The 27,312-nt window shown below is 37.8% G+C and overlaps 1 protein-coding gene across 2 annotated transcripts in view; it reads left to right on the forward strand.

Moving 5' to 3' along the window:
* Nucleotides 1-27,312, forward strand: part of cdh4 (cadherin 4, type 1, R-cadherin (retinal)) — a 241,745-nt gene that overhangs the window by 89,381 nt on the left and 125,052 nt on the right. For both annotated transcript variants that reach the window (XM_084394671.1, XM_084394670.1), the window contains exon 3: nucleotides 11,638-11,661. In XM_084394671.1, coding sequence (XP_084250797.1) covers nucleotides 11,638-11,661 — 24 coding nt within the window. The remainder of the gene's footprint in view (nucleotides 1-11,637; nucleotides 11,662-27,312) is intronic.

A 27,312-nucleotide genomic window follows, 5' to 3' on the forward strand; every position in this document is an offset into this window, starting at 1 on the left:
TGTGTTTCAGAGAAACAAGAAAATGTTACTAAGTTAGAATGGCATGGGGGCGAGTAAATGATGACAACATTTCCTTTAATATCGCTCATTGTTGATTCTTCACACCATATTTTCGTCAATAGCATGCCACAATTCTTTATCACTGACAAAAAAGCATTTGTCAACAAACATTTTTGTCAGTAATTTGGTTGACGAGATTACTGCTGATTAGGCTCCCCGACGAGTTCTGAATAGCGAAATGAAGTCGAATGATTCCGCTTCCGTGTCTCCCTCTGGTTTCACAGACCATTGTGTTTGGAATGCTGCGGAAAAGAAAACCACTTGTGTGTCATACGCGGTCAGACTACCTTTCACTGACCTGGAGCGAGCGTTCCCTCGGAGGGAATTTATATCTGCTCTCGTAGTCCTAAACACTTAAAGGTCCATCAACCGGGACCTCCAGCCAGTCAGGTGCGGTGTAATAAACCAGACGGAGGTGGGGAGGACGAATATGCCGCCCGCCCCCTCCCTGTGGTGAAATGGATTCACACCATTTCAGCCTCAATGTGCCCTTTGTGGATCTAAATGTCTGTTTTGAAATATGGAATATAAACTCTATCAGGATTGACAACGTCTCTCTGCCAGCGGGCTGTAAACCGACCGCAGGTGAAAAGGGGACGGTAATGTTGAAATGAACCCCAAGCGGACTAACTATAGACGCAGTCGGACAAGACCCCCTTTGGGCTTTAGGTGCACCTTCAGTGTATAACCGCTCTTTACGTGCTGATAGTGGCAGAGTTGCTTTCTTTTCAATGAAAAAGACATTGGATTGGTTGATGATGGTGGAAGGCTTGCCACTGGGTCTTCTGATGCAGTGTTACCACACGCTGGCAATTTTTCTTAGCGACGGGGTGGGGGGACTGTCGTTTCGCTTTCTGTCTTACTGTCACCTCTTCTTTTCTTCTTCGTTTCAGTCTCTTTTCTATTCAGTGCCAGGGCTGCACGATTTATCAAAATAACATTGATATCATGATATGGCTTAGTGTGATTTCAAAATCAGGCAGACTGGGATTTAATGAAATAAATAAATGCCCTACCAGTTCCAGAATGGCACTGCTTTTCCACACGCATGCATGATCCGCCCGCATGCAAAGTGCCGAGCTTCACTCTGAAATTGGCGGTGCTTGCATCCATTTGGCGTAATCTGGCAAAATAAAAGGTTTAACGTTTGAAAATGAAGACATTAAGACATAAATATTAGTATTGTAATTTTACAGTTGTACTATATAATGTGCTTTATACCATATTTGTATTCATGTTTTATAGAAAGCTTGAAATTAACCAATTCAAATCGAAAACAAATATCCTCTGATTATGTAATCAGGTCCAGAGGTAATCTGTAAATGTAATATATCTAATGAGTATGAGTGCTTCCCAATAAGGAAAGGACAAGGCATAAGATGTGAAAATGGATTAGTCCTTTTCAAAATGTTCCGATATTGTTTCATTAAAGTTCATAATTAGTCTATAAATGTTCATTTAACAGCTGCGCGAAATACCCTGTGGTTCGTGATTTATTTTCATGAATAAAAAAAAATAAAAAAAACATTTCAGAAACATCCCGCCCTCTGCATTTTTCACAAATCGGACCCTATGTTTAAACTGTTCAGTTGTGTTAGTACTTGTAAAGAGTAATCCTAACTTAAAGGTATAGCGGAGAATTTTAGAAAAGAACCGCCCTCTCCACTTTTTGAAAAAATGCACATGCGCAACACTCTACCTGCTCCCGAGAGGGAATGCCTATTAAACGTGTGCACGAGCTAATCATAGCTTACATTAACTTTTACTAGCAGTGATTTTAAATGGATTTCTCCAAATAGCATGCCAAACTTTACCTGTCGAGTAGAAACTTCGCAACTGAGGCATCAGTGGGAAGCCCAACCTGTGTTTTGAGCGCACGCCATCGTGTGAATCGTGTGCACGAGCACGTACGACGGCCTTACGTAAACATATCACCAGAATGATTGACACTTAGGAGGACCAATAGTCTTGATGATCCACCCGGAAAAAGAAAATCCTCCGCTATACCTTTAACTCTTTCTCCGCCATTGACATCATTTTCTGGCTTTCCGTGTTTTCACTGTTATATGGTAGGGGGCGCTATTACACATCAGAATCTCTAGGTAAAAACACAGGCGATGGAGATGCAGAAACAAGCAATATCATATGTAATCATATGCTTATGTAAAATAACACGATCATCAACATTAAACACCATATCAAAACTGCCTAATGTTACTGAATGAAATTTCGACCCAGGACGAGCTATATCTGTGAAGCTTGTTGATGGACTTGAACTACTCCATCTATGATCCAGATGTAGTCTTTGACAAAAACGTGATTTTCTCAGCTTTTTTCTCAAAAAGTTTTTTTTTTTTTTTTTTTTTTTTTTTTTAAAGAGGTTATGTTCTTTCTTTTGATATATTGTATGTTCAGATATTCATGCAACAAAATATTTTGGGGGCCATGACATTTTTGTAAAAATGATCAAAAACGCTGGCGGTGGCTGGCTGACGGGGAAAGAGTAAAAAACTACTTTTATTTTTATTTCACGCTGTCTAACAAAATCACCCCACTCATTCTAGAACTCTTTTCAAATATAGCTATTCAAGTCATTTGGTGAACATTCCTGTATTTCTTCATTCCTGCATTTCAATATATATATGGCAGAAAAAGTAAATCACAATGTTGTGCAGCTCTATCCAGCTCTGTTTGGTCCTGTTATGGCTGCGGCCCACTTGTGGGCAGTTAGAGTGAACGGTTTGTCGAAAGTAAGAGAAGACTGCTCTTAAAATATCTCACTCTCCCGCTCCATCACTCGCTCTTATTTTGTCTCAATTTCTCGCTATCTCCCTGGGTTCCTCATTTGATGGTCTCTTTAGTACCTGCTCTTGCTTTTTTTTTATTTTCCATTTCTCTGTCTCTCTCTCTCTCTCTCTTTGCCGTTCTGTCACTCCCACCCTCCCTTTTTTCTCTGCCGCTCCTGTGGACCCTAAACCCTCCTTCCCTCCACCAGTGAGCGGTAATGACAGACATTTGTTTAATCCAGGCAGTGGGAAATGAGATTAGAGAGAGGAGAGGAGAGCTTACTGCACTATCTCCCACACTGTGCCCACAGGCTCCGACTGCATGATGAAGGAAGAGAGAAAAGACAGGGCAGGGAGAGAGAAAGTGACTGAGACGCAGAAATAAGACTGAATATGCATGTATGTGCAATCGTTTACTGACTGTGGGCCCTAAACATACCCACCGCAGAGACACTGTGTCATTGTTTTACTTTGAGCACTAACCGATTTAATGGCTTTCAACCTTAGCAACCAATTTAACCGGGAGATTGTTTCCTCCCCAATTTGAGAAGTTCATCCATTGCTTCATGATTTGGGAGATGAACATTATATTTTATGAGTTTTGTTTTGCTTTGCTGGCTGTGTAAAATTCAGTTCACGCTGTAAGTGGTAATCGCAGAGCCGTCACTTGAATTCACAAGGCACAATTAAATAAATAGGGTGGGCTGTAATTGTAGTATGTGCTTACTGAACATCTGCCTTTCAGCAAAATCAGTTACTACTAATAGACGAAATGTCTTGCAATTAATATTGATGAGCAAATATGATACATTTGTGATAGTGATGTTGAATTATGTATATGCGTTTATTGTAAATGTAAAGTTTGCTTACAGTGTTCTTACAATGACAGTTAACCTGGAGCTCGGGCAGGTCACATTAGTCAAGCTCACATCAGCTGACTCTCAGCTGATCCACGTCTACCTATAGGAATACGACGCCTATTACAGCATCCATACATAAGCTCCTTCAGTATTATCAGCAGTGAATTACCCTCCTCCATCCCCAGCTCCTCCTCTCGTCCAGTCAGGATTTGGCATTCTGATTCCCATTAAAATATCGACATTAATGATATCTGCAATACATTCATGTTGCTTCTGTTCTGTTTACCCTAAGGGGGGTTATTACTGCTCCCCCTTCTCTTATCCATGCTAGGCTGCATGGATGCGCAGGGAGTTCTTGCCCAGAACAGAACCATACCGCCAATCCAAACTGAATGCTAATTGTCAATTGTCTTGACAATAGTGGTCCTGGCGGAAATAATAATAATAATAATAATAATAATAATAATAATAATAGCTGTATTTAAAAACAAAAAGAAATTATTATTATAATTAAGATATATTAGAATATATTTAATATAAAATATCTATACATTGTTGTTTAATAACATAATAATAATTTAAATTATATTAAACAAATAGAATGAGTATATGTATATATATATATATATATATATATATATATATGTTTAATAATAATAATTAAAAAGCTTAGTTTTACTTATTATTATTTATTTATTTGTTTATTATTATTATCATCATCATTATATATCAGAATATATATTTAATATGAAATATATATACATTGTTATTTGTTGTTGTTGTTTTTGTTGTTTAATAAAATAATGATAATTAGAAAGTCAAGTAATAATATTTGCTTGTTTATTGTTATTATCAGTCATATATATTAGAATATAAAATATCTATACATTATTGTTATTTGTTGTTGTTTAATAAAATAATTAGAATAATAAGAAAGTTATAAATAATTATACTAATAATTTTCTCTTTTAGAGAACTAGACCTTTTTTTTTTTTTTTTTTTTTTTAAATACCAACCTTGGTTATTTTATATTTAAAAGCAGTGTAAGTAGTGTTTTGCAGTGGAAAAATACAAAATCATCCACTTTACTTTACCAGGTGACAATAAGATATTTGACTGCAGAACTAGTGACTCTCATCCAATTTTTTTTTACGTTTGTCAGAACAGCAGGCAGTGAGTGAAAAACAATTAAATGACTATGTATAACAAAATCTGCTGACCCTTGCAGAGCTCTCTCTGTTGGTATAGTCATGAGAATTTTGTGTTGCAGTGTGTGTATGTGCGTGTGTTAACCTCCGTTTCTTTGAGCTTATTCTCTTCTGACATATCTACCAAAATACCTTACAAACACAGATGCATTTGCATCTCTCTATTCTTTAACAGCACAAAGGGCACTGCATTTACAAAAAAATCTGCCTCAGTTAGTGCTGGTTTGGCAGCAACAGTGATTAGCCACAAACTGTGGCTGACTACCCTTCATTTCTAATTAGTCAATGATACGCATATAGAACACTCTCATAAAAACAAACATGCAAGCACATATAAAAACGAGTGGAAATATTTTGTGTTGCCAAAATGCGTTGATGTGCAGTACGGACATCAAAACATACAAATATTTTCTCCCGAGGAGATGAGGAAAGCATTTCTTTATTGGCCACCAGTCAACACTGATGCAATAAAATGTATCTCTTATCTCACATTTTTCTTAGATCTTAAAAAACTGCACTAAGGGAGCATGATATTGCATTCATAGATGAAACTTAATAACATGAGGTTCAGTTGATTTACTCATAAATATTGTTCATCAGCAGTTTCTTACCCAAAAAAGAATAATATCTTACCAGCAGTGCATTAATTTGCTCCTGACAAAGCAGGCATATTATGAGCATCTTAGCTTTGCGAGAATTTATGCTTACTTTCGTCCAAAAATCAGCGAGCCATATGGTCAGACGTCTATGTTCTCTTAATTTGCAGAAGTTATTGAATCCAAAAGTCTGGATCAGCACCAGTTGTGTCTAGTTAGGCCTTTGTGCTGAAAATCACAATGTCAAATTTGACCATAAGGCTTTTAATAGTATAGTCTCTATGCAGCTTACTGATTAAAACAGGTTATGTTAGTATGTGATGTATATTTCAGCACAAATTTGTTTTAATATTTTAGTAACTCAACTTGTTAATCGCATTACTGCTGAGTTCTGTTGTATTGAACGTAATTAGCAGATATCATAAAATATGTATGTCTCGGGCATTTAGAAATGAGAAAATAACTCATATGTGATCCTGGACCACAAAACCAGTCACATGGGTAATTTTTTTTAAATTGACATTTATACATCATATGAAAGTGGAATCCATTGATGTATGAAAATCTGGAAAATGAGGGTGCAAAAAAAAAATCTAAACATTGAGAAAATCGCCTTTAAAGTTGTCCATTTATGTTCGTGATTGTGCTGCATTCACTCACAAAAATAAATGTTTTATATATTTACGGTTGGAAATTTACACAATATCTTCATGGAACATGATCTTTACTTCATATCCTAATGATTTTTGGCATAAAAGAAAAATCGATAATTTTGAGCCATACAATGTATTGTTGGCTATTGCTACAAATATACCCGTGCGACTTGTGACTGGTTTTGTGATCCAGGGTCACATATTACAAAAATAATACGACACAAATATTACAAAATGTGACGTTAAAAAGTGTATAAATCACTTGTTTTTCTAAAGTAACAGTATCCAAAAGTGACACCCACAGTCCGCTTCTCTTGCCTCCCCTGAGCCAATTGAGTTTTAACAGACCCCCTAAAGCGTCCAGTGAGTTTGATGGGGGTTAATTGAGAATGAATGGGGGAAAGTCACACATGAGAGGAGGCAATCCCTCCATCGCGCTATGCGATAAATCCCGCCTCTTGTTTTCGTGTGCGTTCGCGAATTGTTCTGAATGAACAAAATGATGGCATTAATGGAAAAGACTAATTAAAAAGTAAGTAAATGACTCAGCCATTTATCACGCTTCATATCATGCCAAAATCATACTTGAAATTGCCTAAAACATGATGAATGTGTTTTTTTTAATGAGCAATCAGCTTGTGGATATTAAAGATACATCATAACTGTGACAGTGCTTACCGAGCATGATGACTGATGAAAATAAGATGACTATTAAAAAGAGCAGCTGAACATCAGTTCACAAATAAAATATAATGTTTAAGTTACTACAGTTAGTTATTATTTTGGAATAAATATAACTAACTAGATGAGATTTATACTTTTATAAATTAGATTTTTTTTTTTTCATGTAATGTTTATTTAACCAGGAAAATATGACAACATTAAGTGTACCTGGGGCATGAATTTACATTTCATTTATTTATACAAATAAAAAAAGTGTGAGGAATTTGCCTCCATGCCTCTTTGAAAATGTGGTAAAAAAAATTGGTACATCCATTCCCTGCTACAAATATTCAGCGCTTTAGTATTACACTTTTGCACAGGTCTTTTTTCAACACTATTCCTTTAACTGTGTTGTAAAGGGTGTATCTTCCTTTGTTTAGCAACAACAGGTTTAACAGAGCGTGTGCTGTCTTATCACGTCATTCTACTGTATCGTCTAAAGTGCTAGTCCTGTACTTTAGTATTTTGCCGGAGTATCGGCGCTGGCCCGGGTGCATCTCTTGAATGCATGAGACGAGGTCAGAGTCCAGCTGGGGAAATTACAGAACCAGCCGTTGATGGAGACCATTTGAGCCTCAGTGCTGCAGCAGGAAATTGAATTACCCTCACAATCTGTTTGTGCTGTACGTGCATCCCTCTGTTGTTCCGTTACCTCTGCCATGTGTGTGTGTGTATGTTTGTGGAGACTCTTTTCGATTACCTCGCTGAATGTGTGAAATCCTCCTGATCTGCTCCACGGTTGCACGCGGCCGGATTTAACCATGTCACACCTACAGGATATTACCTATTTTATGGTGTGTCATATGACAGTGAGAGGCTGCGCCCACAACTGCAAAGGTTTAGAGATATGAGATGATGCATGGAGGCTTTAGACCTACTGAGCCTGGTTATTAGATTGAAAGTGATATTCTTAGGTCACTTTGGACTTCAGTTCAGAAGATGGTTTGCACTTTTATCCTCGCATTATCCAAAAGCTAGATCCTCAAGATCAAACTCTCCCGGGTTTTCAACATATTGTAGATAACATAAACTACCAGCAAAACCAGTGCTGGTTAGGCTAGTTAAAGTGATAGTTCACTCACAAATGATCATTCTGTCATCATTTAATCACCCTCAAGTTCTTCTGTTGAACATAAAAGAAGTTATTTTTGAAGAACGTGGGTAACAAAACAGTTGATGGGCCACATTGACTTCCATAGAATGGAGAAAAAACACTATGGAAGTCAATGGGGACCATTAACTGTTTGGTTAAACACATTCTTCAAAATATCTTCAGCAGAAGAAAGAAACTGGTGTGGAACAGCTTGAGAGTGAGTAAATGATGACAGATTTTTCATTTTTGGGTGAACTATCCCTTTGAGAAGACTGGTGGGGACACCAGCTCAGACACATCTAAAACAAAACACATAGTGATACACAATGTTGTTTCTTTTCAACAGGCTAAGGCCAGAAACAAACTACATGCAGGTACATGAACGCAAATGCTATGTTTTCATGTTGTTTCATGTGTCAGTTGGGAATTTATAATGCAAGTGCATTCTTATGATGGAGTTGTTGAATTTTTGTGGGCATAATCCATTGATTTCAATAGAAATTCACACGATCTAGATTGTTTTGTGAGGGTGAAATATTCTCCTAGGCTGATTTCTCATCGCCAGTTTTGTCGCATGAATTTCGCAGTGTTGACCAATAGAGAGTTGCTTGATTTGAAAGGGACTTCTGTGTGAGCTGTGCTTCATATATCACAATTGACAATAGAATGTAATTGAACCTTTAGGGTTGCAACAACGGTCGCTATTTCAGGCATTAACAACATGTTTTCTTCTATGGCCAGTTGGCAGGGTCAAATACGGTCAGAGCAACAGCTCAGAACACGTTTAGTATGTCCAATGATATGTTCAGTCGCATCTACATTGGCATATTTGCGTAAAGTATATTATTTATTGGCTTAATCTTGTTGCACACAAATACTCAGCAATTTACTAAAGCAAACACACTGTATTTTTCCACTCTGACTTTGGCAGTTATCCAGTTGAGATTTTTGTGGCTGAATACATTATCCAAATTGGAAAAAGGATCCAAACACATGTGCTGATGTGAGAATAGGTTCAAATCTCCTATTAATATAGTGACGACAAACATTAAAACAATGTATGTTCCATCTCTAGAGAAGCTCAAATAACGCAAACAATGCCCAGAATTATGTTCATTTTCGCCGTCACTGCTTTTGACGACCTAAACCTTCAGCAGTGCACTTCTGCTTATTTAAGCAATCAAGAGCGTTTTACCTCATTGTTATTCTGCACGCAACCCATTAGTAATAATTAATCAAAACAAACAAAAACAATAAAATCCATTGTTGTTTTTCATAATCAGACAACTAATTAATTTGTATGAAGCCAACTTTCCGGCTTTCTCTCCAGTAGGGAGAAAGACATGGAGGAACATGGAAATTTCTACTTCTCACTACGCTCACTCCAATTAATACAGAAATCCATGTGGAACGCAATATTGTTTGTTGCCATTTGTGCAATGAATTATTCATGTTTTTGTTGTGGGAGTGTTTTGTCGGTAGATACATTTCTTTGCATCATCTTCTTTCTCATTTTGTCTCCCTCTGCTTGTTTTAACAAGACCCAGCAGAATTGAGCATTACTTCTGCACTTAAAATGAAACGTTCATTTTTTTGGTACATTTGCCTGTTCATTAGCACAATTTTAATTATACTGGCTCTGTAATGTTACAAGAATGTGCTCAGTAATGTGTTGCAGAGGATCTTTGGAGACCTCAAGGCCCTGTCACATTGATACAAAGAGTGCCGAGATGTAAAGCAGAACTTGTATTCTGCACGGTTCATAGGAAACATTCACAATGGCTTTACTTTGGGTTTTTCGTGCTGTATGCAGGCATTGACCGAAAACACTATTGAATAAGAAACGGAGTAGTCTGTATTTTCAGAGAGAGAAATAAATTGCGATGACCTTTCCATTTCGAAGATGTATGAAAGAGTGCATGCATAGTCATCCAGCAAGAGTGATTTAAACGCATAACGGGAGCTCGTGACTCAAGGGAACAGACAGTGTTTAGACAGGAAAGGCTGAGTGGGTCCTTGGAATGCCGAAAATGTTTTATACAATTATTTTCTTCGGGCAGGTGCTGCTTAATTGAACCTAAACGTGTGTCTGCATCTCGAATGAATCATCAGCGAAAGAGCGTTTCTTAGTTCATTATTCAAATGAAGGAAGTATAAGATTTCTTTCAGGGTAGAAGCAAGTTCCTTGATGTTTTACAGTTGGCTAAGCCTGGCCCGTACGTGCTGGGAGTCTGAAATCGTAACAGTGATTGTTAGTCATCTCCTGGTGAGCGCTACAAGGTTTAGGCATGGGCGAGAGTTCAGACACAGCGTTAGAGTCTGTATCCATGCCAAAATGCCCAGATTGTGTGCCAATGAGTCTGCGTGAAGCCTTGGGGAGGAGAGAGGAACTGCCTGAATTCGCAGCAGTGGGGGATGAGATGCTGAATAAATGAGAAATTGTTATTCATGTAGAATAAAGGAACATTGTTTGGAAGACCTACAGCACTCTGGATGTTGTCTGTGTGTGATTTTCCACATGCAGAAGTTTTGAAACATGGATTGCGTACTCGCAGGTGAACAAAACTTTATTTCAACCCAAAGAAGATGTAGTCATTTGAGCTGGCTGGTTGAAAATTCAAGTCCCCTTTCCTATTTTGCATAGAGAGTGAAGTGGAACTCTGAAAATATACAATAGAAATTAAAGGGGAAAGCCTTGGAAGAGCTGTTTGAACATTCAAGCGCAGGGTTATTCTCAGTTGTTAGTATTATACTCTTAAGCAATATCACACAAGCAAGAGTGCTAATCTTTTTAAGTGAAAAAGTGCAAAAAAATTATAAATGTTGCTAGTTACTTTGTGTAGTTTTGCTTCTCTAACAAAAGATAGTTCCAAACAAAGCCAAAGCAGAATCAACTTTTTTTGCGACTCCAAGTGTTTCATTTAACTTACTCATAAAGACAGTCACTTGATTCATTGTTCAACAAATAGATGTGCTTGAACAAATTGGTTTAATTAATGATTTAATAACTCATATTAACAGTCACTTGAATTAATCTGTTTTTGAACAAATCATTTGATTGAATTACTCAACAACCCTCTTATTTTTATAAATGTTTGGGGGGGTTGAATGATTGAATGAACGACTCAGTGGCTCACTTATTTACAGTCATTTGAATGAATCAGTGTTTTTGAACAAATCGGTTTAATGAATGATTCAAAAGACTAATAAAGACAGTCTTTTGATTAATTCCTAAATGAATCAATGTGTTTGAACAAATTGGTTGAATGAATGATTCAGTGACTCATACTTACAGTCATTTCATTTAATCACTACGTTTGATTTAACTGATTGGATGTATGTTTCAAAAGACTAATAATTACAATCATTTGATTTGTTTCAACAAATTGGTTGAATAAAGGATTAAATGGCTCGTTCATTTAAAATTACTTGACTTGAATGAATCAATGTTTTTGACTCAAATGACTCAATCGGCCAGCCATAATAGCACAATAATTGGAAATCGAATCTGTCTCTACTAGTGTCTTAAAGTGTTGTTAAACCTTATGTGTACATATTTCCAAGGTTTGTTGTGCTGAATCCTATTTGCTAATATCTATGTTGTGTATAAAAGTTGTTTTCTTCTTCTAACCATCTCTCTGTTTTCTCTCACTTGTAGATACCCTGCTGTCATCTGGCCATGGTGAGTACTTGAGAAATATGTTCCCTGAAACAGCTCTGCATGACTCTGAATGTGCCAGATCTCAAATGTGATTATTGTTTCTCAATGTTGGTCCACAAACGCTCGTGACTCCATCCGACCGGAGCATCGCGGAGCATTTTTTCCTGAAATTTACATTGCATACTTTCAGGTCTGTTGACTGACATGGAGAACCCAATCTTTGTTAGTGATTACTGAAGATTCACCTCTGCTCCCTCAGATCTGTTCGGAGTTTCAGAGCCGGCACATTTTCCCAGCATGCTCGTTCAATCATTCTCGACTCGGTCAATCACCCCTTGCGGTTCCACTGGCTGTTTGTCAAAGATGAGGCGCTTCCCTGGGAGTCGCTGTATAGACAGACCTCTTTTTCATGTACATTTGACTCCGTGGGGGGGCAGTTTTTAAATTTTATGTTTTTGCTATTGAATTGATGCTGTTATAGAGCCTCATTGGAAGCGTTGCGCATGTGCTGGATATAATGGACTGCGTGACAAGCATATAGTCCACCTGCAGAGCTGCTTGGGCCACTGGAAAATAACACCTGCGCTGATCATTTCTACATTCGTTTAGAGACGAAGAGAAAGAGAGCGATCAGAAAGGAGGGTGAAAAAAGCTTTGCAGAGTCTGCGCTTAAAGGGCAGTCCTGTCCTAAACTCGAGCTGTATATGTTTTGCACTCAAAGCACACTCGCCCACAATGCTTTGTGGAAACAAGATGTGGCACTGGGTTCAGTTTTTCCGTTTACTCGGCACTTTGCACGAGAATAGGATATGTGCAGGCCAGCAGGGTCTGTATTTCCAGGCCAGCACATTTTACTTTTTTTTGCCAGTGATCTTTTGTCAGACGGTAAGCTGGTACAAATAGTGTGCAGCCCTTCAAGATTTCTGCAAATGCACCATAATGGATAATAATATGGCTCATGCAAGCACTTTGAATAGCTTGTAAAGGATGCAAAAACTCTCTGCGGACCTGGGAACTTCTTTATTTTAGTATTTAATGCTTGTTTTATTGTGTTTGTGTGGTGTTAGTGCAAACAAAAGAAAGGGCCATATGGTCGAAGCGATGTAGAAATATGTTGACGACATCATCTTGACAACAGTAATGGTGACGGTCACTGTTTAGACAGCAGACATTATTCCTCCGGCTGCCTTACATGAATGCGTTCGCACAGACACACTCTCCCGTCCTGTCGAGAGCCATGAGCGTGACTCAAAGTGGCTAGACCTGAGGTGCCGACATACACATACCTCACGACACGCACATATGCAAAACTTCAGGTATAAGTGGCTATATACAATGTACTGGGAGGGATACAGGGATACGTACTGCATGTGCACACAGACCTTTAGATTTGAAAGGCCTAAATTTAGGTCATGAAAATGGGCTCTACTGGTACACACAGTAACTGTACATAACTATGTGTTTAAACTATTATTATTATACAGCAATGTAATCAGAAAAATAAAATGGGTTTGGACAAATTAAAACAGGAATGGCAAAGTAGAGGGAAATTTTTTTGTAAAATGAAAACATTAAATAAGGCATACATTACATTCAATAGTTTTTGGTCAGTAAGATTTTTTTTTTTTTAAGAATTTAATACTTTTATTCAGCGAGGATGCATTAAATTGATCGAAAGCGACAGTAGAGATATTTGGAACTTTATATTCAATCCAGAATCCAATTTTCAACATTGATGATATTAAGAAGTGGCTCTTGAGCAGCAAATTTATATATTAAAATTTAGCATATTAAAATGATTTCTGAAGACTGGAGTAATGTGCCATAACAGAAATAAATTACATTTAAATTATTATAAAAAGTATTTTTACTGTATTTTTAATCGAATAAATGTAGCCTTGGTGACCTCTTGGTGTCTTTATAGTTGGAGTTTAACATCTTCAGTGTGGTTTACTTGATAAGAGATTTTGCATCCGGCGTCATGATTTACTCATTTATTCCAGACTGTCTTACAATTCCTCCTCCGTCATGTCAAGGCCGTAGCCGACATCCTGCATCACCTATAGGACATGCTGGCTCTGCATACACACAAGTCAATACTTTCTATGAGTGTTTTTGCTGAATGTTGCTTATTCTCTCTGCTCACTGCCGCTATGAATACCGGTTGATGGCTTAAACTAAAGGAATGAAAGCAGCAAAGGAGGTGAGTGTTAGAGAGATAGAGGAATGAAGATGAAAGAGTGAATGAAGGAGAACTCTGTGTCCTTGGCCTTTGTGTGGGACTGGCTGAACTCTGTGGTTTTGATGACAGATTGCTTTACAGCTTGCTCACCTCATTACTAAAGAGAATCCGGGAGATTTTCTCTATATCTTCTTTTTCTCAAACAAGTTTCAGTTCGTCCTTTCATTACCATTGCTCTTGTATTTTGGGACTTTATCTTCGGTGGTTTGTTTGGTATAAACTCACTGTGTATGTTTGCTGAAATGGGGAGGCTTTTGTTTATTTTTGGCTTGCTAGACCAGATGGTTTCTAGGTCTGTCTTTGAGGCCAGAAATAGTATACAAAGGAGAGGCCAGACTAGGGCTGGACGATTAATTCAAATGTAATTAAAAACGAAATTCAGGTTTGTCAATTGTATGTGTTTAAAGGCTTGCCAGTTTGAACATTCAAGCGATTTTACACCATTCAAGAACAACAGTATAGAAAACATCTCACTTCACTGCTCGCGAGCTGTTTTCTGTGACACAGAGAGCCGAGCCGTGTCATGTCTCTGAGCCTTGAAGCCAGATCACTTTCACGTGCGTCTTCTCTAAACTTTGTCAATTGTATGTGTTTTAAGGCTTGCCAGTTTGAACACTGAAGCAATTTTAGACCATCGGATTTGTATCATTATTGAACTATTGCGCTGATGCATTGTGGCACACAAATGCATCCAAAGAACCAAAAAAAACTAAATAGTCGTTCATTAATCGTAATCAAGGTAAAATGTTCAATTAATCGAGATTTTGATTTGAGGTCATATCGTCCAGCCCTAGAACAGACCATTCCTATAAAAAAAGAACTGGAGAAATCGCAATGCACAATATGTGGCTAGCCTATCAGTTAAAAGGAGCGAATTGTCTTTTTGACTGTGCATTAGGTGGGCCAACCTGAAAAATGCATTTAAAAAATAAAATAATCTATTTTTAGTTTAATATCTAAAATTAAAAATGTAATAAAAAATACCATTCCAAAGTTCTTGGAGCCCAAAGTTGGGTTCTTTGTGTGAAGTTTGTATGAAGGCTGCATTTATTTGATTAAACAATACAGTAAGAACTGTAATACTGTGAAATAATATTACAATTTAAAATAACAGTTTTATATTTGAATATCATTTAAAGTATAATTTATTCTTGTGATGAAAAAGCTGAATTTTCAGCATCATTACTCCAGTCTTCAGTGTCACATGATCCTTCAGAAATCATTCTAATATACTGATTTGGTGCTCAAGAAATGTTTTATCTATCTATAAATTACAGAAACGTCTGTCTGTCTGTTATTTGCATATCTCTCGAACCATTAGTTCGATGGATTTCAAACTTGACAGGTGTCTCGCTACGGGCACGAGTAAGTGAAGTGCCAAGTTTGATGTTGTTTGGATTAGAAATGCAAAAGATATCGTTAAATATATGTTGGTAAAAGAAGCACACACTGGCTTTTGCCGCTCTAGCCGCTGGCCACTCCCCCTCTCACACTGCACACTGAGTGAGCACAGCTGGCCCCTCCCCCTCTCACACTGAGTGAGCACAGCTGGCCCCTCCCCCTCTCACACTGCACACTGAGTGAGCACAGCCCAGGACCAGAGACAGAGAGGGTCGAAGAAAGCAGCGGAGCTTAAGTAGCGTTTTTTCTGAGTTCACTGTGTAGCCTGCTCCCTGAATCGTGTAGTTAAATTTTCCACATTTATTGTATGTCATTATGTCAGTATTTGCTTTCAACCATGCACAAATAAAAATGACACTGAACTTTTCCTGTGTAATTGTAACAATGAGCACTCAAATACACCAAACCAACAATTACTAAAAACACTCTCAAAAACTGATTTTGCACGGGCACTTTGCACTGCTCCCTGAATCGACGCGCTTATTCATTTGTGGATGTTAACTGAATCTGTAAATCAGCTATGCTGTTTACTTCTGAATATTATATTTCATTCTGGTGCACTTAAAGGGATAGTTCACCCAAAAATGAAAATTCTGTCAGTAATTACTCACCCTCATTTTGTTCCAACCGCGTAAGACCTTCGTTCATCTTCGGAACACAAATTAAGATATTTTTGATGAAATCTGAGCCTTGTCTCACTCCTCCATAGGCTGCTAGGTGGCCCAAACTTGCTGGCCCAGAAAAGTTATTAAAGAGATCGTTAATATAGTCCAAGTGGCTACAGTGGCTCAATCTTAAGTATATCAAGCGACGAGAATACTTTTTGTGCGCAAAAACAAACAAAAATAAAGACTTTATTCTACTATTCATTTCCTTCTCTCTGGGCCTCGTAGTGTTTTTGCGCAGCGCGTCTGTGTTACACGTCACCACGTAGGCTCACTATTGGCCGACGCCGGTCATGTGTGTGATGCGTGATGACGTGCAACACAGACAAGGCTCAGATTTCATCAAAAATATCTTAATTTGTGTTTCGAAGATGAACGAAGGTCTTACGCGGTTGGAACAACATGAGGGTGAGTAATTACTGACAGAATTTTCATTTTTGGGTGAACTAACCCTTTAACGTTATCGCTACTATGTAATAGTAGCCTATGCTATTCACCAACTAAACATATCCTATTCAATGCGTTCAGTCTCTTTCACGGGCATCATTTGTAGTAGCCTATTCACAAACTGTTTGCTCATGCATAGCGTTTTCTCAGAGTTCACTGTGTGCTTTCTACCATGCACAAATAAAAATGTCACTGAACTTTTGCAGTGTAATTGTAACAATGAGCACTCAAACACACAAAACCAACAATTACTAAAAACACACACAAAATTTTGCACTAGTTGTTATCAATGTTGAAAATGGTTGTGCTGCTTAATATTGTTGTGGACTTTATTATTATTATTATTTTCAAGATTCTTTGATAAATAGAAAGTGTAATATTTCAAAGCGACTGCATTTTTTTTACATTTTTTTATTTTATTTTTATTGTCAAATCACCCTTGCTAAATAAAATGATTAATTTCTTGAAAAAAATACATAATAATCTTACTGACCCCAACCTTTTGAACGATGGCTGCTCAAAAAGCATTACCAATATGGCCAACGAGTGCCTTGTTTCACCTGAATCACCTCCACTGCAAATTCTATATGTCCATTGCTATTCTTTGTCTCTCTCTCATTCTCTCTACCCCCTCACTCTCTCGCAGTTTAATTGCCGCTACCTGAGGTAGGCCTAGGTGTAATTGTTATAGTAGAAAGTGCCTTGGTCGGCTGAATTTAAAGCCTTTTATCTGTAATCTCCCGATTGATTATGCTTTTTTCTGCCAGCCGAGCAAATTGTTCAAACCCATCAGGTGCACGGCGGGGAAAAAATAACGAAAGAGGACCTTCAGCTGTGTAACAGCCAAATCACAAAGCACATCGGCTAGAACATCACATTTAGTGACAGACAACACAATGCTGCTTTTTAGTTTACTCACAGAGACAAATGAAACACAGATGTCTTCCTTGATTTCTCAAAAATGGAAAAAAGGGGGAAGATTAAAAAGTGCGTAATATGTAATTTAGAAAAACTAAATAAGGAAATGATTTTTGGAGTCATGTCATATATCAAAACATTATTTTGGCTGCAGTGAATGATTTCTACACCGTTATTGCATTCTGCAGGCAGCTTCACAGTCCACCCAGCTTGATCAATATCTTATTCAGCGCTGTTGTATTTTTTAAATACAATACAGTAATGAATGCCGCCACCCGGGGGACTTGGCGTAGCCTCTTATTCTGCATATCTGTCTCAAATGGGCCCTCCTGTTAGCCTGTCATAATGTAAAAAAAAATGCCATGGTAGGAAATGCATTAGTCTTGAGTATTAGATTTTAATACAGAGCTAAGGAGCGAATAAGAGGAACTTAATAGCTGAGGTTAATGTGGGTGTGATCCAAAACCAGTTGACAGAAATGAAGATAGATAACTCGAAAAATACAGTTCATGCTTAGAATGCCGGGTAAAATCCCACCCTCTGTTAGGTTTCCTCTCTCTCTCTCTCTCTCTCTCTCTCTCTCGCCATCTTCCCAGGAGAGCTATATCTGTCCTGCTAATAGGTCCGCCATTGGAGTGGCTCTCTAGTAGTCATGCAGTGAGGTGAAACGTCCAATTTGGCTGCCTCTGGTGGAAGCACTGTCCAAACCCTTACCATCATGTTAGCATTGTGGGATAGAGATGCTGGTTGTAGATTGGCAATGATATGACAGGTGCTGCCTCTGCAATTACGGTAGGTTTTAGTGTGTTTAAGTGTAAGTGTGTGTGGGTCAGGTTTTGCCTCCATTGTGAGGACCAAATAAACCCAATGAGAGTAGAAGTAAAATTCATCTACAATGTAGGGAGGAAAAATGGATAATATACATACTAAATAATGTAAAAGGGGTCATTTGAGGTGGTTTGATTGCGAAAAATGGTTTCAAAGTTTTTTGATACATTTTTTATGAAGTTTATTGAGGATTGTGTCTTTCAAACACATGAAGTGGGTTGTCTTATGGGATTTTTGTGGGTTTAATGAAAATGTAATTTGTGGTGTGCATTCAAACATGCAAAATGAAGACCGGTGTCAGTGCAAATGGATTAAATGGCACAGGATTTATCGCACAGGATTTATAAATCCTGAAAGTAATTTTAGAAGCGGTGACTGTGTGAACAAATTATTATGAATTAATACAGCAGGTATTAGTGTGATTGGTGTTGTGCACTATGCTGTTATTTAGGCAGAATTGAGAATGCATAGTGCGACCAGAAATGTATTATACATTTATTTATTTTATATATTTTTATTTTTTATTTTTAAGTAAGTCAATTATGCAATACGCAATATGTTTGATAGATTTCACAAGCAAATGAACACCCTTTTTTGGGGATCTTAGTAAAATCAGGGGCCAGCGAGTTTAAAATTCTTTAAATAGCTTCTCAGTATCGTATAAAGAGTTTGTTTCGGTTAATTGTTTGACAGTCTGAGTATTTAGGGAACTGCCTTTTTAACGATTTTAAAGAGTCACACATTACCTCACATTATTTGCCAACAGCTGTTGCCAGCCTCTGGATCACAGAACTTGCTGCTTTCCGAGAGCACCAGTGTGTGTGTGCGTGTGTGTGTGTGTGTGTGTGTGCGCGTGCGTTTTTACCCATCTGCATGTGTTTGTTTGCACTGCTTTTGAGTTCCAATTAAAAGCATCAGTCCTTTTGGCATCGCAATCTCCTTAAGGAAATAATCTCATATATATAAGCACAGGAGGCATGGCAGATGGTGTGATAGAGGGTTACCACCAGTGAACTGTCACTTAGGAACACAGATTTATAGTTTGTGATTCAACACTGTACTTTAATTTAGTTTTCATACAAATGGAAGACCTTCCACTTCCTCTTTGTTGTTCTTATGATGAAAAGACTTAAGACGATGACACTTGTCTTTTATTATACAAAGAAACACACTGGTAAGTACATTTCACAGAGCCGCAGCTGCGCTAGAGCTGCACATCTACTCTGCTGCAAGTCTAAGCTTCACATCCAGACTAGAAAAACAGTGGCAAACTGCATTATGGCTTATCAGTTAGTTCAGCTGGGCCCAGGAGCTAAAATAAATGTGTAGTTCGTAGGTCCTGCAGTGAGGTGGACAGGGAAGGAAAATACACTATTTAACTATGAGACTGATGGATGAACAGCTTTTGGTTTTTACCTTAGAGCTTACACCTGTTCATGTGGTGGTCCAAGCTGACAGCTTTGGGCTTGACGGCTCTCGGCCATGTGGACTGTTATTCAAAACAATTAATTAGCCAAATTTGATCACACACAAATGCATTTTTTCTATAATGGTGAATTCTGTCCCCTTAAACCCAACTTTCAGAATTAAAAAAAATTATAATAATAATTTAATAAGCCGTTTTCCTCATCAGGATTGTTGGCCTATCCCTTAGTGTAGGTGATTTCAGTTTTTACTATCCTTCGGGGCACATTTGGTCCGCAGAATGTAGGCAAAACCTGACCCACACACACACACACACACAAATTATTTCAGCTTCCCTGGAGTTGAAAGCTGCCCTATTTTCTTTGCTAATTTTAAATTTGGTCAAACATCCAGTGTTATGTTTGTGCATTCAATCTTGGGAGATTGTGAAATACATTTTCCTGTCGTTACACTTAAAGTTTTGTGCATAAATTTCTGTATTTAAAATTCTGTATGTATAATTTATTATAAAATAATGCAATAAGCCACAAGATGATGTGTGTTAAAGGGGTCATGAACTGCTTTCTGAAGTACACTTATAGGGCCCTATCTTGCACCCAGCGCAATTGACTTTGTACACAGACGCATGTATCATTCCTATTTTGCACCCGCGCAAAGCGGACTTTTCCCTCCACAGAAGCACGTCGCTAAACTAGGGAATGAACTTGCGCTCCCTGGGCGGTTCAGCGCAAAAAAGGAGGCGTGTTCCGGCGCAAACGTTCCCTCATGCTATTTTGCAGGTTTAGAAAACAATTGCGCCACTAACCAGGAAAAAATAGTTTAAAGTCAGTGGCGCGTTGCGCATGTTATTCATATGCTATTTTAAGGGCGCATGCTTGGCCATAATCAATGTACTGTAGCGTGTGCACAACGCGCATACACTTTGATTCTCTCATCTACACAGAAGCAGCCGTTTTCATTTTTGCAAATCATACTTTATTACGATAGATAGATAGATAGATAGATAGATAGATAGATAGATAGATAGATAGATAGATAGATAGATAGATAGATAGATAGATAGATAGATAGACAATTTATTGTAAAAGCATACATCTAGCTTACACATTTACCCAAATTATCATACGCCTTTTTAACCGAAGTTAATTTGGGTGTGTTTCTCCATCCCCAACGTCCCTGACGAGAGCGTTGCTCTCCTTGGCTGTGAACCGCTCCTGGTGCACGCCTGACAAATCCGCCGCTATAATAGGAATCCGCTTTAGAACAAGCGCGCCTGCTCTTAAAGGGAATGTGAGATGACGCTCTGATTGGTTTATTTCACGTTACGCCCAAACCACACCTATGAGTAATGAAGCTACTTCAGACCAACCCCTTTAGATTTGCGCCTGGCGCAAGAGTCATTTATCCCGCCGGGAAAATAGCAACAGCGCCAAGACCCGCCCACAAAGTTACTGGCGCTTTGCGCTTTGACACTTGCGTTTCAGATCGTTAAAATAGGGCCCATAATGTTAGTATAGGGCTGTTGTTGTTTTTTTTACTAAATGGGTCATAAATAAGAAACAAAAAGCCATTTTCTACTCTAATTGTGTTATTTTAGTATTCATATTCTATTATATTGTTCGCATTTTGAAATCGATTTTATTTTTTTATATTTTCTGTTTTGATTTTAGTTGATTTTAGCTAGCAACTCAAAACTTCACAAAACAGAATCTCAGTTTACATGAACTGTACCCAGACCACCATTTTTAAACGGACTCGGGAAAGGTTCTCGGGTGCGCACCCGAGATCGTAAAACAGCGTTCATATCATCCAAACGAACCGAACTCTAGCGTCAATCGAATCCCAGTGTGCACCAAAAGTGCTAGTGTGAAAGCAGACTGCTATGAATAGGTTACATCTTTTTGGAACTCTTTTGAAAACTTTTACTACATTTTCAGTATTACAGCTGCAGAGCATCACTAATTGTGAAAAGTGTTGATTACAGCATTGCATTATACTCCGAATGCAAAAAAGGTTTCAGTGCTGAGCATTGTAGCCGATAACAGTCTGTTGAGCGCACAAATTCAATGATCTAACCATAACACTGCAAAAAATTTTTACATTGCTTCAACTCATCAAAATAAGCTAAACAACTTTCAACTTTTTTGATAAGCTATACAAGATTCAACTCATTTTTAAGCCAGTTTAATAGCCTGGGTTTCCCCATGCTGCCTTGAGCGCAGCGCGATTTTATTCACGCTGCTAGGCAGTCTGGACACCATGGACCAGATTTTCCCCTCAGCTAGGGAACCAATCACAGAACGGGGAGGGAGCAGCAAGACGATGACGACATCTATGCGACACACCGAAGCAGTTTGTTTATATCTATGGCTCCAACATGACAGACGTAAAAATATATGCATATTTTTAGGAACACATCTACAAAAATATGCCTGTATTTCAAGTTGATAAAATAATTTAAAATCCACATCAGTTTATTATTTACCACGCCCTCCCAGGATCTATAACGTTACCTAGGCTACTTTCACTTTTAAAAATTCATCATAACTGCGCGCACGCGATCTGCTTGCAGTCGTCGAGATGGATGCTGAGGAGTTGAAGAAAAGAATAGCTAGTGGAGATTGTAAAGTTGTCGACAATACGTCATCAAAAATCAAGTCCAGTGTGTGGGAGAAACTTGGAGTTATCTGAAGAAAATATTGTGAAAGGCTTTGCTGCAAACATTTTCGTGTTGGATAGCCGCAAATGTGGAACTTCATCCCTGAGGAAGCACGCAGAAACTGTGGTAACAAAGCAGTTCTATCGAACAGTATTTTTCATATTTAACACTGTTAAGTATGTGTGGTGTGCAGGGCGTGTTTGAACCCAGAATTGTCAGATGTAGGCTAGACGAAATTGCGTGGCAGATATAGTGTTGTAGCCGCGTCTGTTATTAGGCTACTCAGTTTTGTGGTAACGTTAGCCATGTTCTTCATGTATCGGCCTTTTGACAGCTTCGGCTGAAGTTGTCCTTGTGTTAATTGTCGTGTAATAACTTCTGTATGACCTGGCAATAAACATTTTTGTAAGTGTGTCTATAATGTGATTGTCTAAACTGATTTTATTTCGGGTGCGGGTCGGGTGTCGGTTCTATTTTAAGCGGGTCGGGTGAAGATTTTAATTATTGCTGCTGTCGGAAAACTGGTCGGGTGCAGTTTTAAGCACTGCGGGTACGGGCGGGTGCGGATTTACAAAATCGGACCCGTGCAGGACTCTGGTGTACACATAAATCTCTGACCCATCGTCGTCTTCTTCGTTGAATATCTGTCGCTCTACATACGTCATCTGGTATAATTGAAACGATTGGCTATGAGCTACGTACAGGCGCATTTGATAGACATTTGTAGCGCCCAATAAACGGCTCTGGGCATTCGTAAACCACGCCTCAAATACGAGAAAATGAACATGTAGTTCCCAGACCACGTCTCAAAGAGAAAGTGGTCTGACGTTAGCCAGGCTACCAGTTTAATGTAATTTAAGTTAAAATGACTTAAACATCCATGTTGACTGTACTTAAAAATGTAAGGCAGCAACTTAAACTTGCTTTCATCATAACTAACGGTGCAAACAGAACGTAAATAAGAGATTGATTGTGCAGTATTGATTGAACAGTATTTTTTATAGTACAGTGATGAATGTCAAAAGATCAAAGGTAATTTGATTTCTCAAATAATGACCCTTTAAAGTGGTTTAAAGGCAAGTGTTTTTAGGCACGACTACAACCATTTGGGCATTTGAGCAGCATAAAGTGGTTACAGCAACTATATATAAAAAAAAAGTCCAATAATTAATTAAATGTATTACTTTAATAAGAATACTTACAATAATAAAGAATTAGAATGGTTTCTTATGGATAATAAATACAGTAAACAAATCTCCTGTCAAGTGATATAGTTCATTAGCCTGACTGCAGGCTGTTTGTGGTTGCCAAGCAACATCGGAATTGCAAGCAACATTAATATAGAACTTATCTGATGATGTATATATCACCCAAAGGCTGAAATTCAAATTTACTGCTGTGATTCAGTTTTGATCGTGAACCTTTAATGACCTGAACTCTGAATTTTGCTGAAAGCTTGTCTACGTCTTCTCAGGTTGTAACCGTTTGCATTGTGTATGTCATGTTCTTAAATAGAAAGGGTAAAGAGTCAATTTAAACTCTACACCGAATTCTCTCTCTCTCTCTCTCTCTCTCTCTCTCTCTCTCGTTCAGAGGCGGTGTAGCATTAAGGCCTATGGAGATCAACTGTGTCCAGGCAAATCCCTACACAAATTAGATAGCAAAAGCCATTATTACATCCAGTGTCTTCATGGCAATCCCAGCAGTTAAATTACAACCTTTCTGCTCCTGTTCACAGTCAAAGAACAAAAGGGAAACCATTTTCATTACCGCCAGTCTGTCCCTTTTTCTCCTTTCTCTCTAGATAGGAGGAATAGGAACAAGCCCCGTTTATTAGATGCTTAGGTGGTATCACACATGCCTGTTAAGACTTAAAAAAAAAAAAGGATGGGGAGTGTGAAAGAGAGAGCTTTTCATAAACTAAATTATATTCCACTGACTCAAAGCATTGAGAGAGCAAGCTCTGTTCTCACGCCTCAGACGGCTGGCACGTCACACACACGCTTGAAACTCTTCACTTTACATTCCTGTCAGGTTTTCTGAAGCAAGTCATACTTCAGGTTCAAACTTCTGCTTTGCTGCTTTTGTTCAACAAGAGACGCTCTCCACCTAAACAAATTGTCTGTCAGTCAAAAGAAAACTGAAGCTTTATATTGCGGATTAATGTATTGAGTTCCTTTTCATGTTCCGGCGCGGACCTTCTTTCATTGTGTAAACATACAATACAGACTACAACGACATTTAACATCAAGCTGTCATGAACGGTTTTACTTTTATTGTTCTAGAAAAAGCTACCGCTTCCACTTCAAATAATTTTTTTAACAGCAATAGTATAGCTTTTCCAATAAAGTTTGACAAAAAACAATTGTTTTTGTGAAACTCAGGTATTGTTAAAACATACCCTACGAGAAAGTTTTTGCTGTCTGATCTCATTTATGTAAGTCATACTTCAGGTTCATAAAAGTGAACATCAGAAGTCCCTGTACAGTGTTTTACATCCTCCTTTTGTATTAAAATATTTGGTAACACTTTAGTTCAGGGTCCAATTCTCACTACTAACTAGCTGCTTATTAACATGCATATTACTAGGATATTGGCTGTTTATTAGTACTTATAAAACACATATTAATGCCTTATTCTACATGACAATATTATGCATCCCTTAATCCTAGCCAATACCTAAACTTAACAACTACCTTAATAAGTATTAATAAGCAGTAATTAGGAGTGTATTGAGGCAAAAGTCATAGTTAATGGTTAGTTAATAGTGAGAATTGGACCCTATACTAAAGTGTGATGGAATATTTTGTGAAAATATTCACTGCTACTGTCAGGAGTAGCAGTATATAATGACGAGAATAATCCAAGGAAAACAGACTTTAATTAAATAATACTCGAAACAAACAGGAGAATTGCAGGGAACACAACCACTAACTTTAGACGACACAGAACAATGAGCAAACAAAACAGTAAGTATAGGTTAAATGAGGGAACTAAACAGGAACAGCTGAACTTAATGATAACTAATGTGTATAGAACACATGCAGAACTAAACTAAACAAAACGTGATAGCTACATTTTCACTATTTTTATTTAATTTAATTAAATAAATAATTGTTTTTAATATAAATTGGCACTTTAATTATTTAATTATTTAAATTAATTATTTAAATTCATTATGGAATTGTTTATATGTGCAAGTACATGCGCACTTTCAGGTGTATATGTGTGGTGAGCCGTTTATATACTGTCTATGGTGGTGAGCTACGGTTTCAGCCATTCATTGAAGCTCGCCGTTCTCACCGGGTTTTTTCTAAATGTCTGAGGGTCGCAAGAGAAAAAGTGTCTACGAATTGTATGACAAGAAGAGAAAGGCCTCTGAAGAAAGAAACAAGACCAGAGTGTTTTTGGGAGAATATTTCACACTCTGGCGTGCGCTAAAAGCACAGGTTGGGCTTCCCACTGATGCCTCAGTCGCGAAGTTTCTACTCGACAGGTAAAGTTTGGCATTACTGCTAGTAAAAGTTAATGTAAGCTATGATTAGCGATGCTAGCCCTGGCACAAGTCACGCACCGACAGCAACTTGTAAACAGAGCGTGCACGAGGAGAACTAGGCTCGTGCATGCTCTCTCGTGCACACGTTTAATAGGCGTTCCCTCTCGGGAGCAGGTAGAGTGTTGCGCATGTGCATTTTTTCAAAAAGTGGAGAGGGCGGTTCTTTTCTAAAATTCGGGAAAATCCTCCACTATACCTTTAACTCACCTTGATCACCAAAATGAAATATTTAAAAGTTTATGCAAATTAGCCCCGCCTCAGAGATCCACTCGTTGACGATCACACGTTGACATGATTGGTTACAAGGTAGTTTGTGACGTCAGAAACACCAGCGATATCAAACCGCGTTTTTGAGACTGTCTTTGGTTCACTGCAGTTTTAAGGAGAAAATACTCATCAATAGTGTTGAATTATGAATTTAAAAATGGTTTGTCTTAAAGCTTATTAAAAACACCACATTGACATATAAACAACATTAAAAGCTTGATTTTAACCACAGAGGGATTTTAAAGGATTAATTCACACAAGGATAATAATTCTATTATCCTTTACTCTTATCAGTTACTCATTTACGTTTACTTTTTTTCTTCTTCTGCGGAACACAACATAAGATATTTTGAGTAAACATGGTAATGTTTGGTTCTCATTTACTTCTGTTGTATGAAAAAAACAAAACATATTTTTCTTTGTTTCATTGAAGAAAGAAAGTCGTACAAGTTTGAAATGACATGAAGGTGAGTAAAGGATGACAGACACATCTTTGGGTGAATTATTCCTTTACAGTTTTTCTCAATTGCTAAAACACTAAAACCCATTGGCTGAACAAAGTTCTCAGTTGCCTGAACTCATTTTGCTAATTGTGCAGTCTGTTGTCAATACCTTAAACCATTTCACATGGTAAAACACAATTTGCAGATCTCACTTAGACTTTTCAGCAAAACAAATTGATTTAACCTGTTTCAAATGATGCCCAAAGACAATAAGAAGCACACTGATCACGTTTACTCCCTTTGATTTTTATCCCTTTTAGTATTGTATACTGTAGTACAGTTGTAGGCTGTATACTGTACAATGAACAAATTGTATGGCCCTGAACATTGTGCTTTCCATTTGTTTACAGCACTGACTGCTCAATAGATTTTGACTGGTTGCAGGTTCATATCAACAAAGAATAAGAATTACAGTATCACAGAGACAAAGGACAAGTTTGTGAGATGCAGGGTACAATACTGTAAAAATAGGGGTACAAGGAGGAGGAAGAACAAAAACAATTTGCAAAGAGCAAAGCAGAGTAGTAATTTCTGATCAATTTTGAGCTACTATGATAGATCATGTTTTCGTTCATCAAAAGACAATGACGGACAAATATGAAATTTGTTTTGAGATAAAAAATTTACTTAAAGTGCAGTCATACAGTATGTCACAAATGAACTTTTTGATGGTACAGTAAGATGTCACTGGTAAGTCTACAAACAGAATAGCAGTCCATAGATATCTATTGAGAACTATATGGTTTGAACAATGTGTTTTC

The sequence above is a fragment of the Rutilus rutilus genome, assembly GCF_951802725.1.
Source record: "Rutilus rutilus genome assembly, chromosome: 22".
Classification (NCBI taxonomy): Eukaryota; Metazoa; Chordata; class Actinopteri; order Cypriniformes; family Leuciscidae; genus Rutilus; species Rutilus rutilus.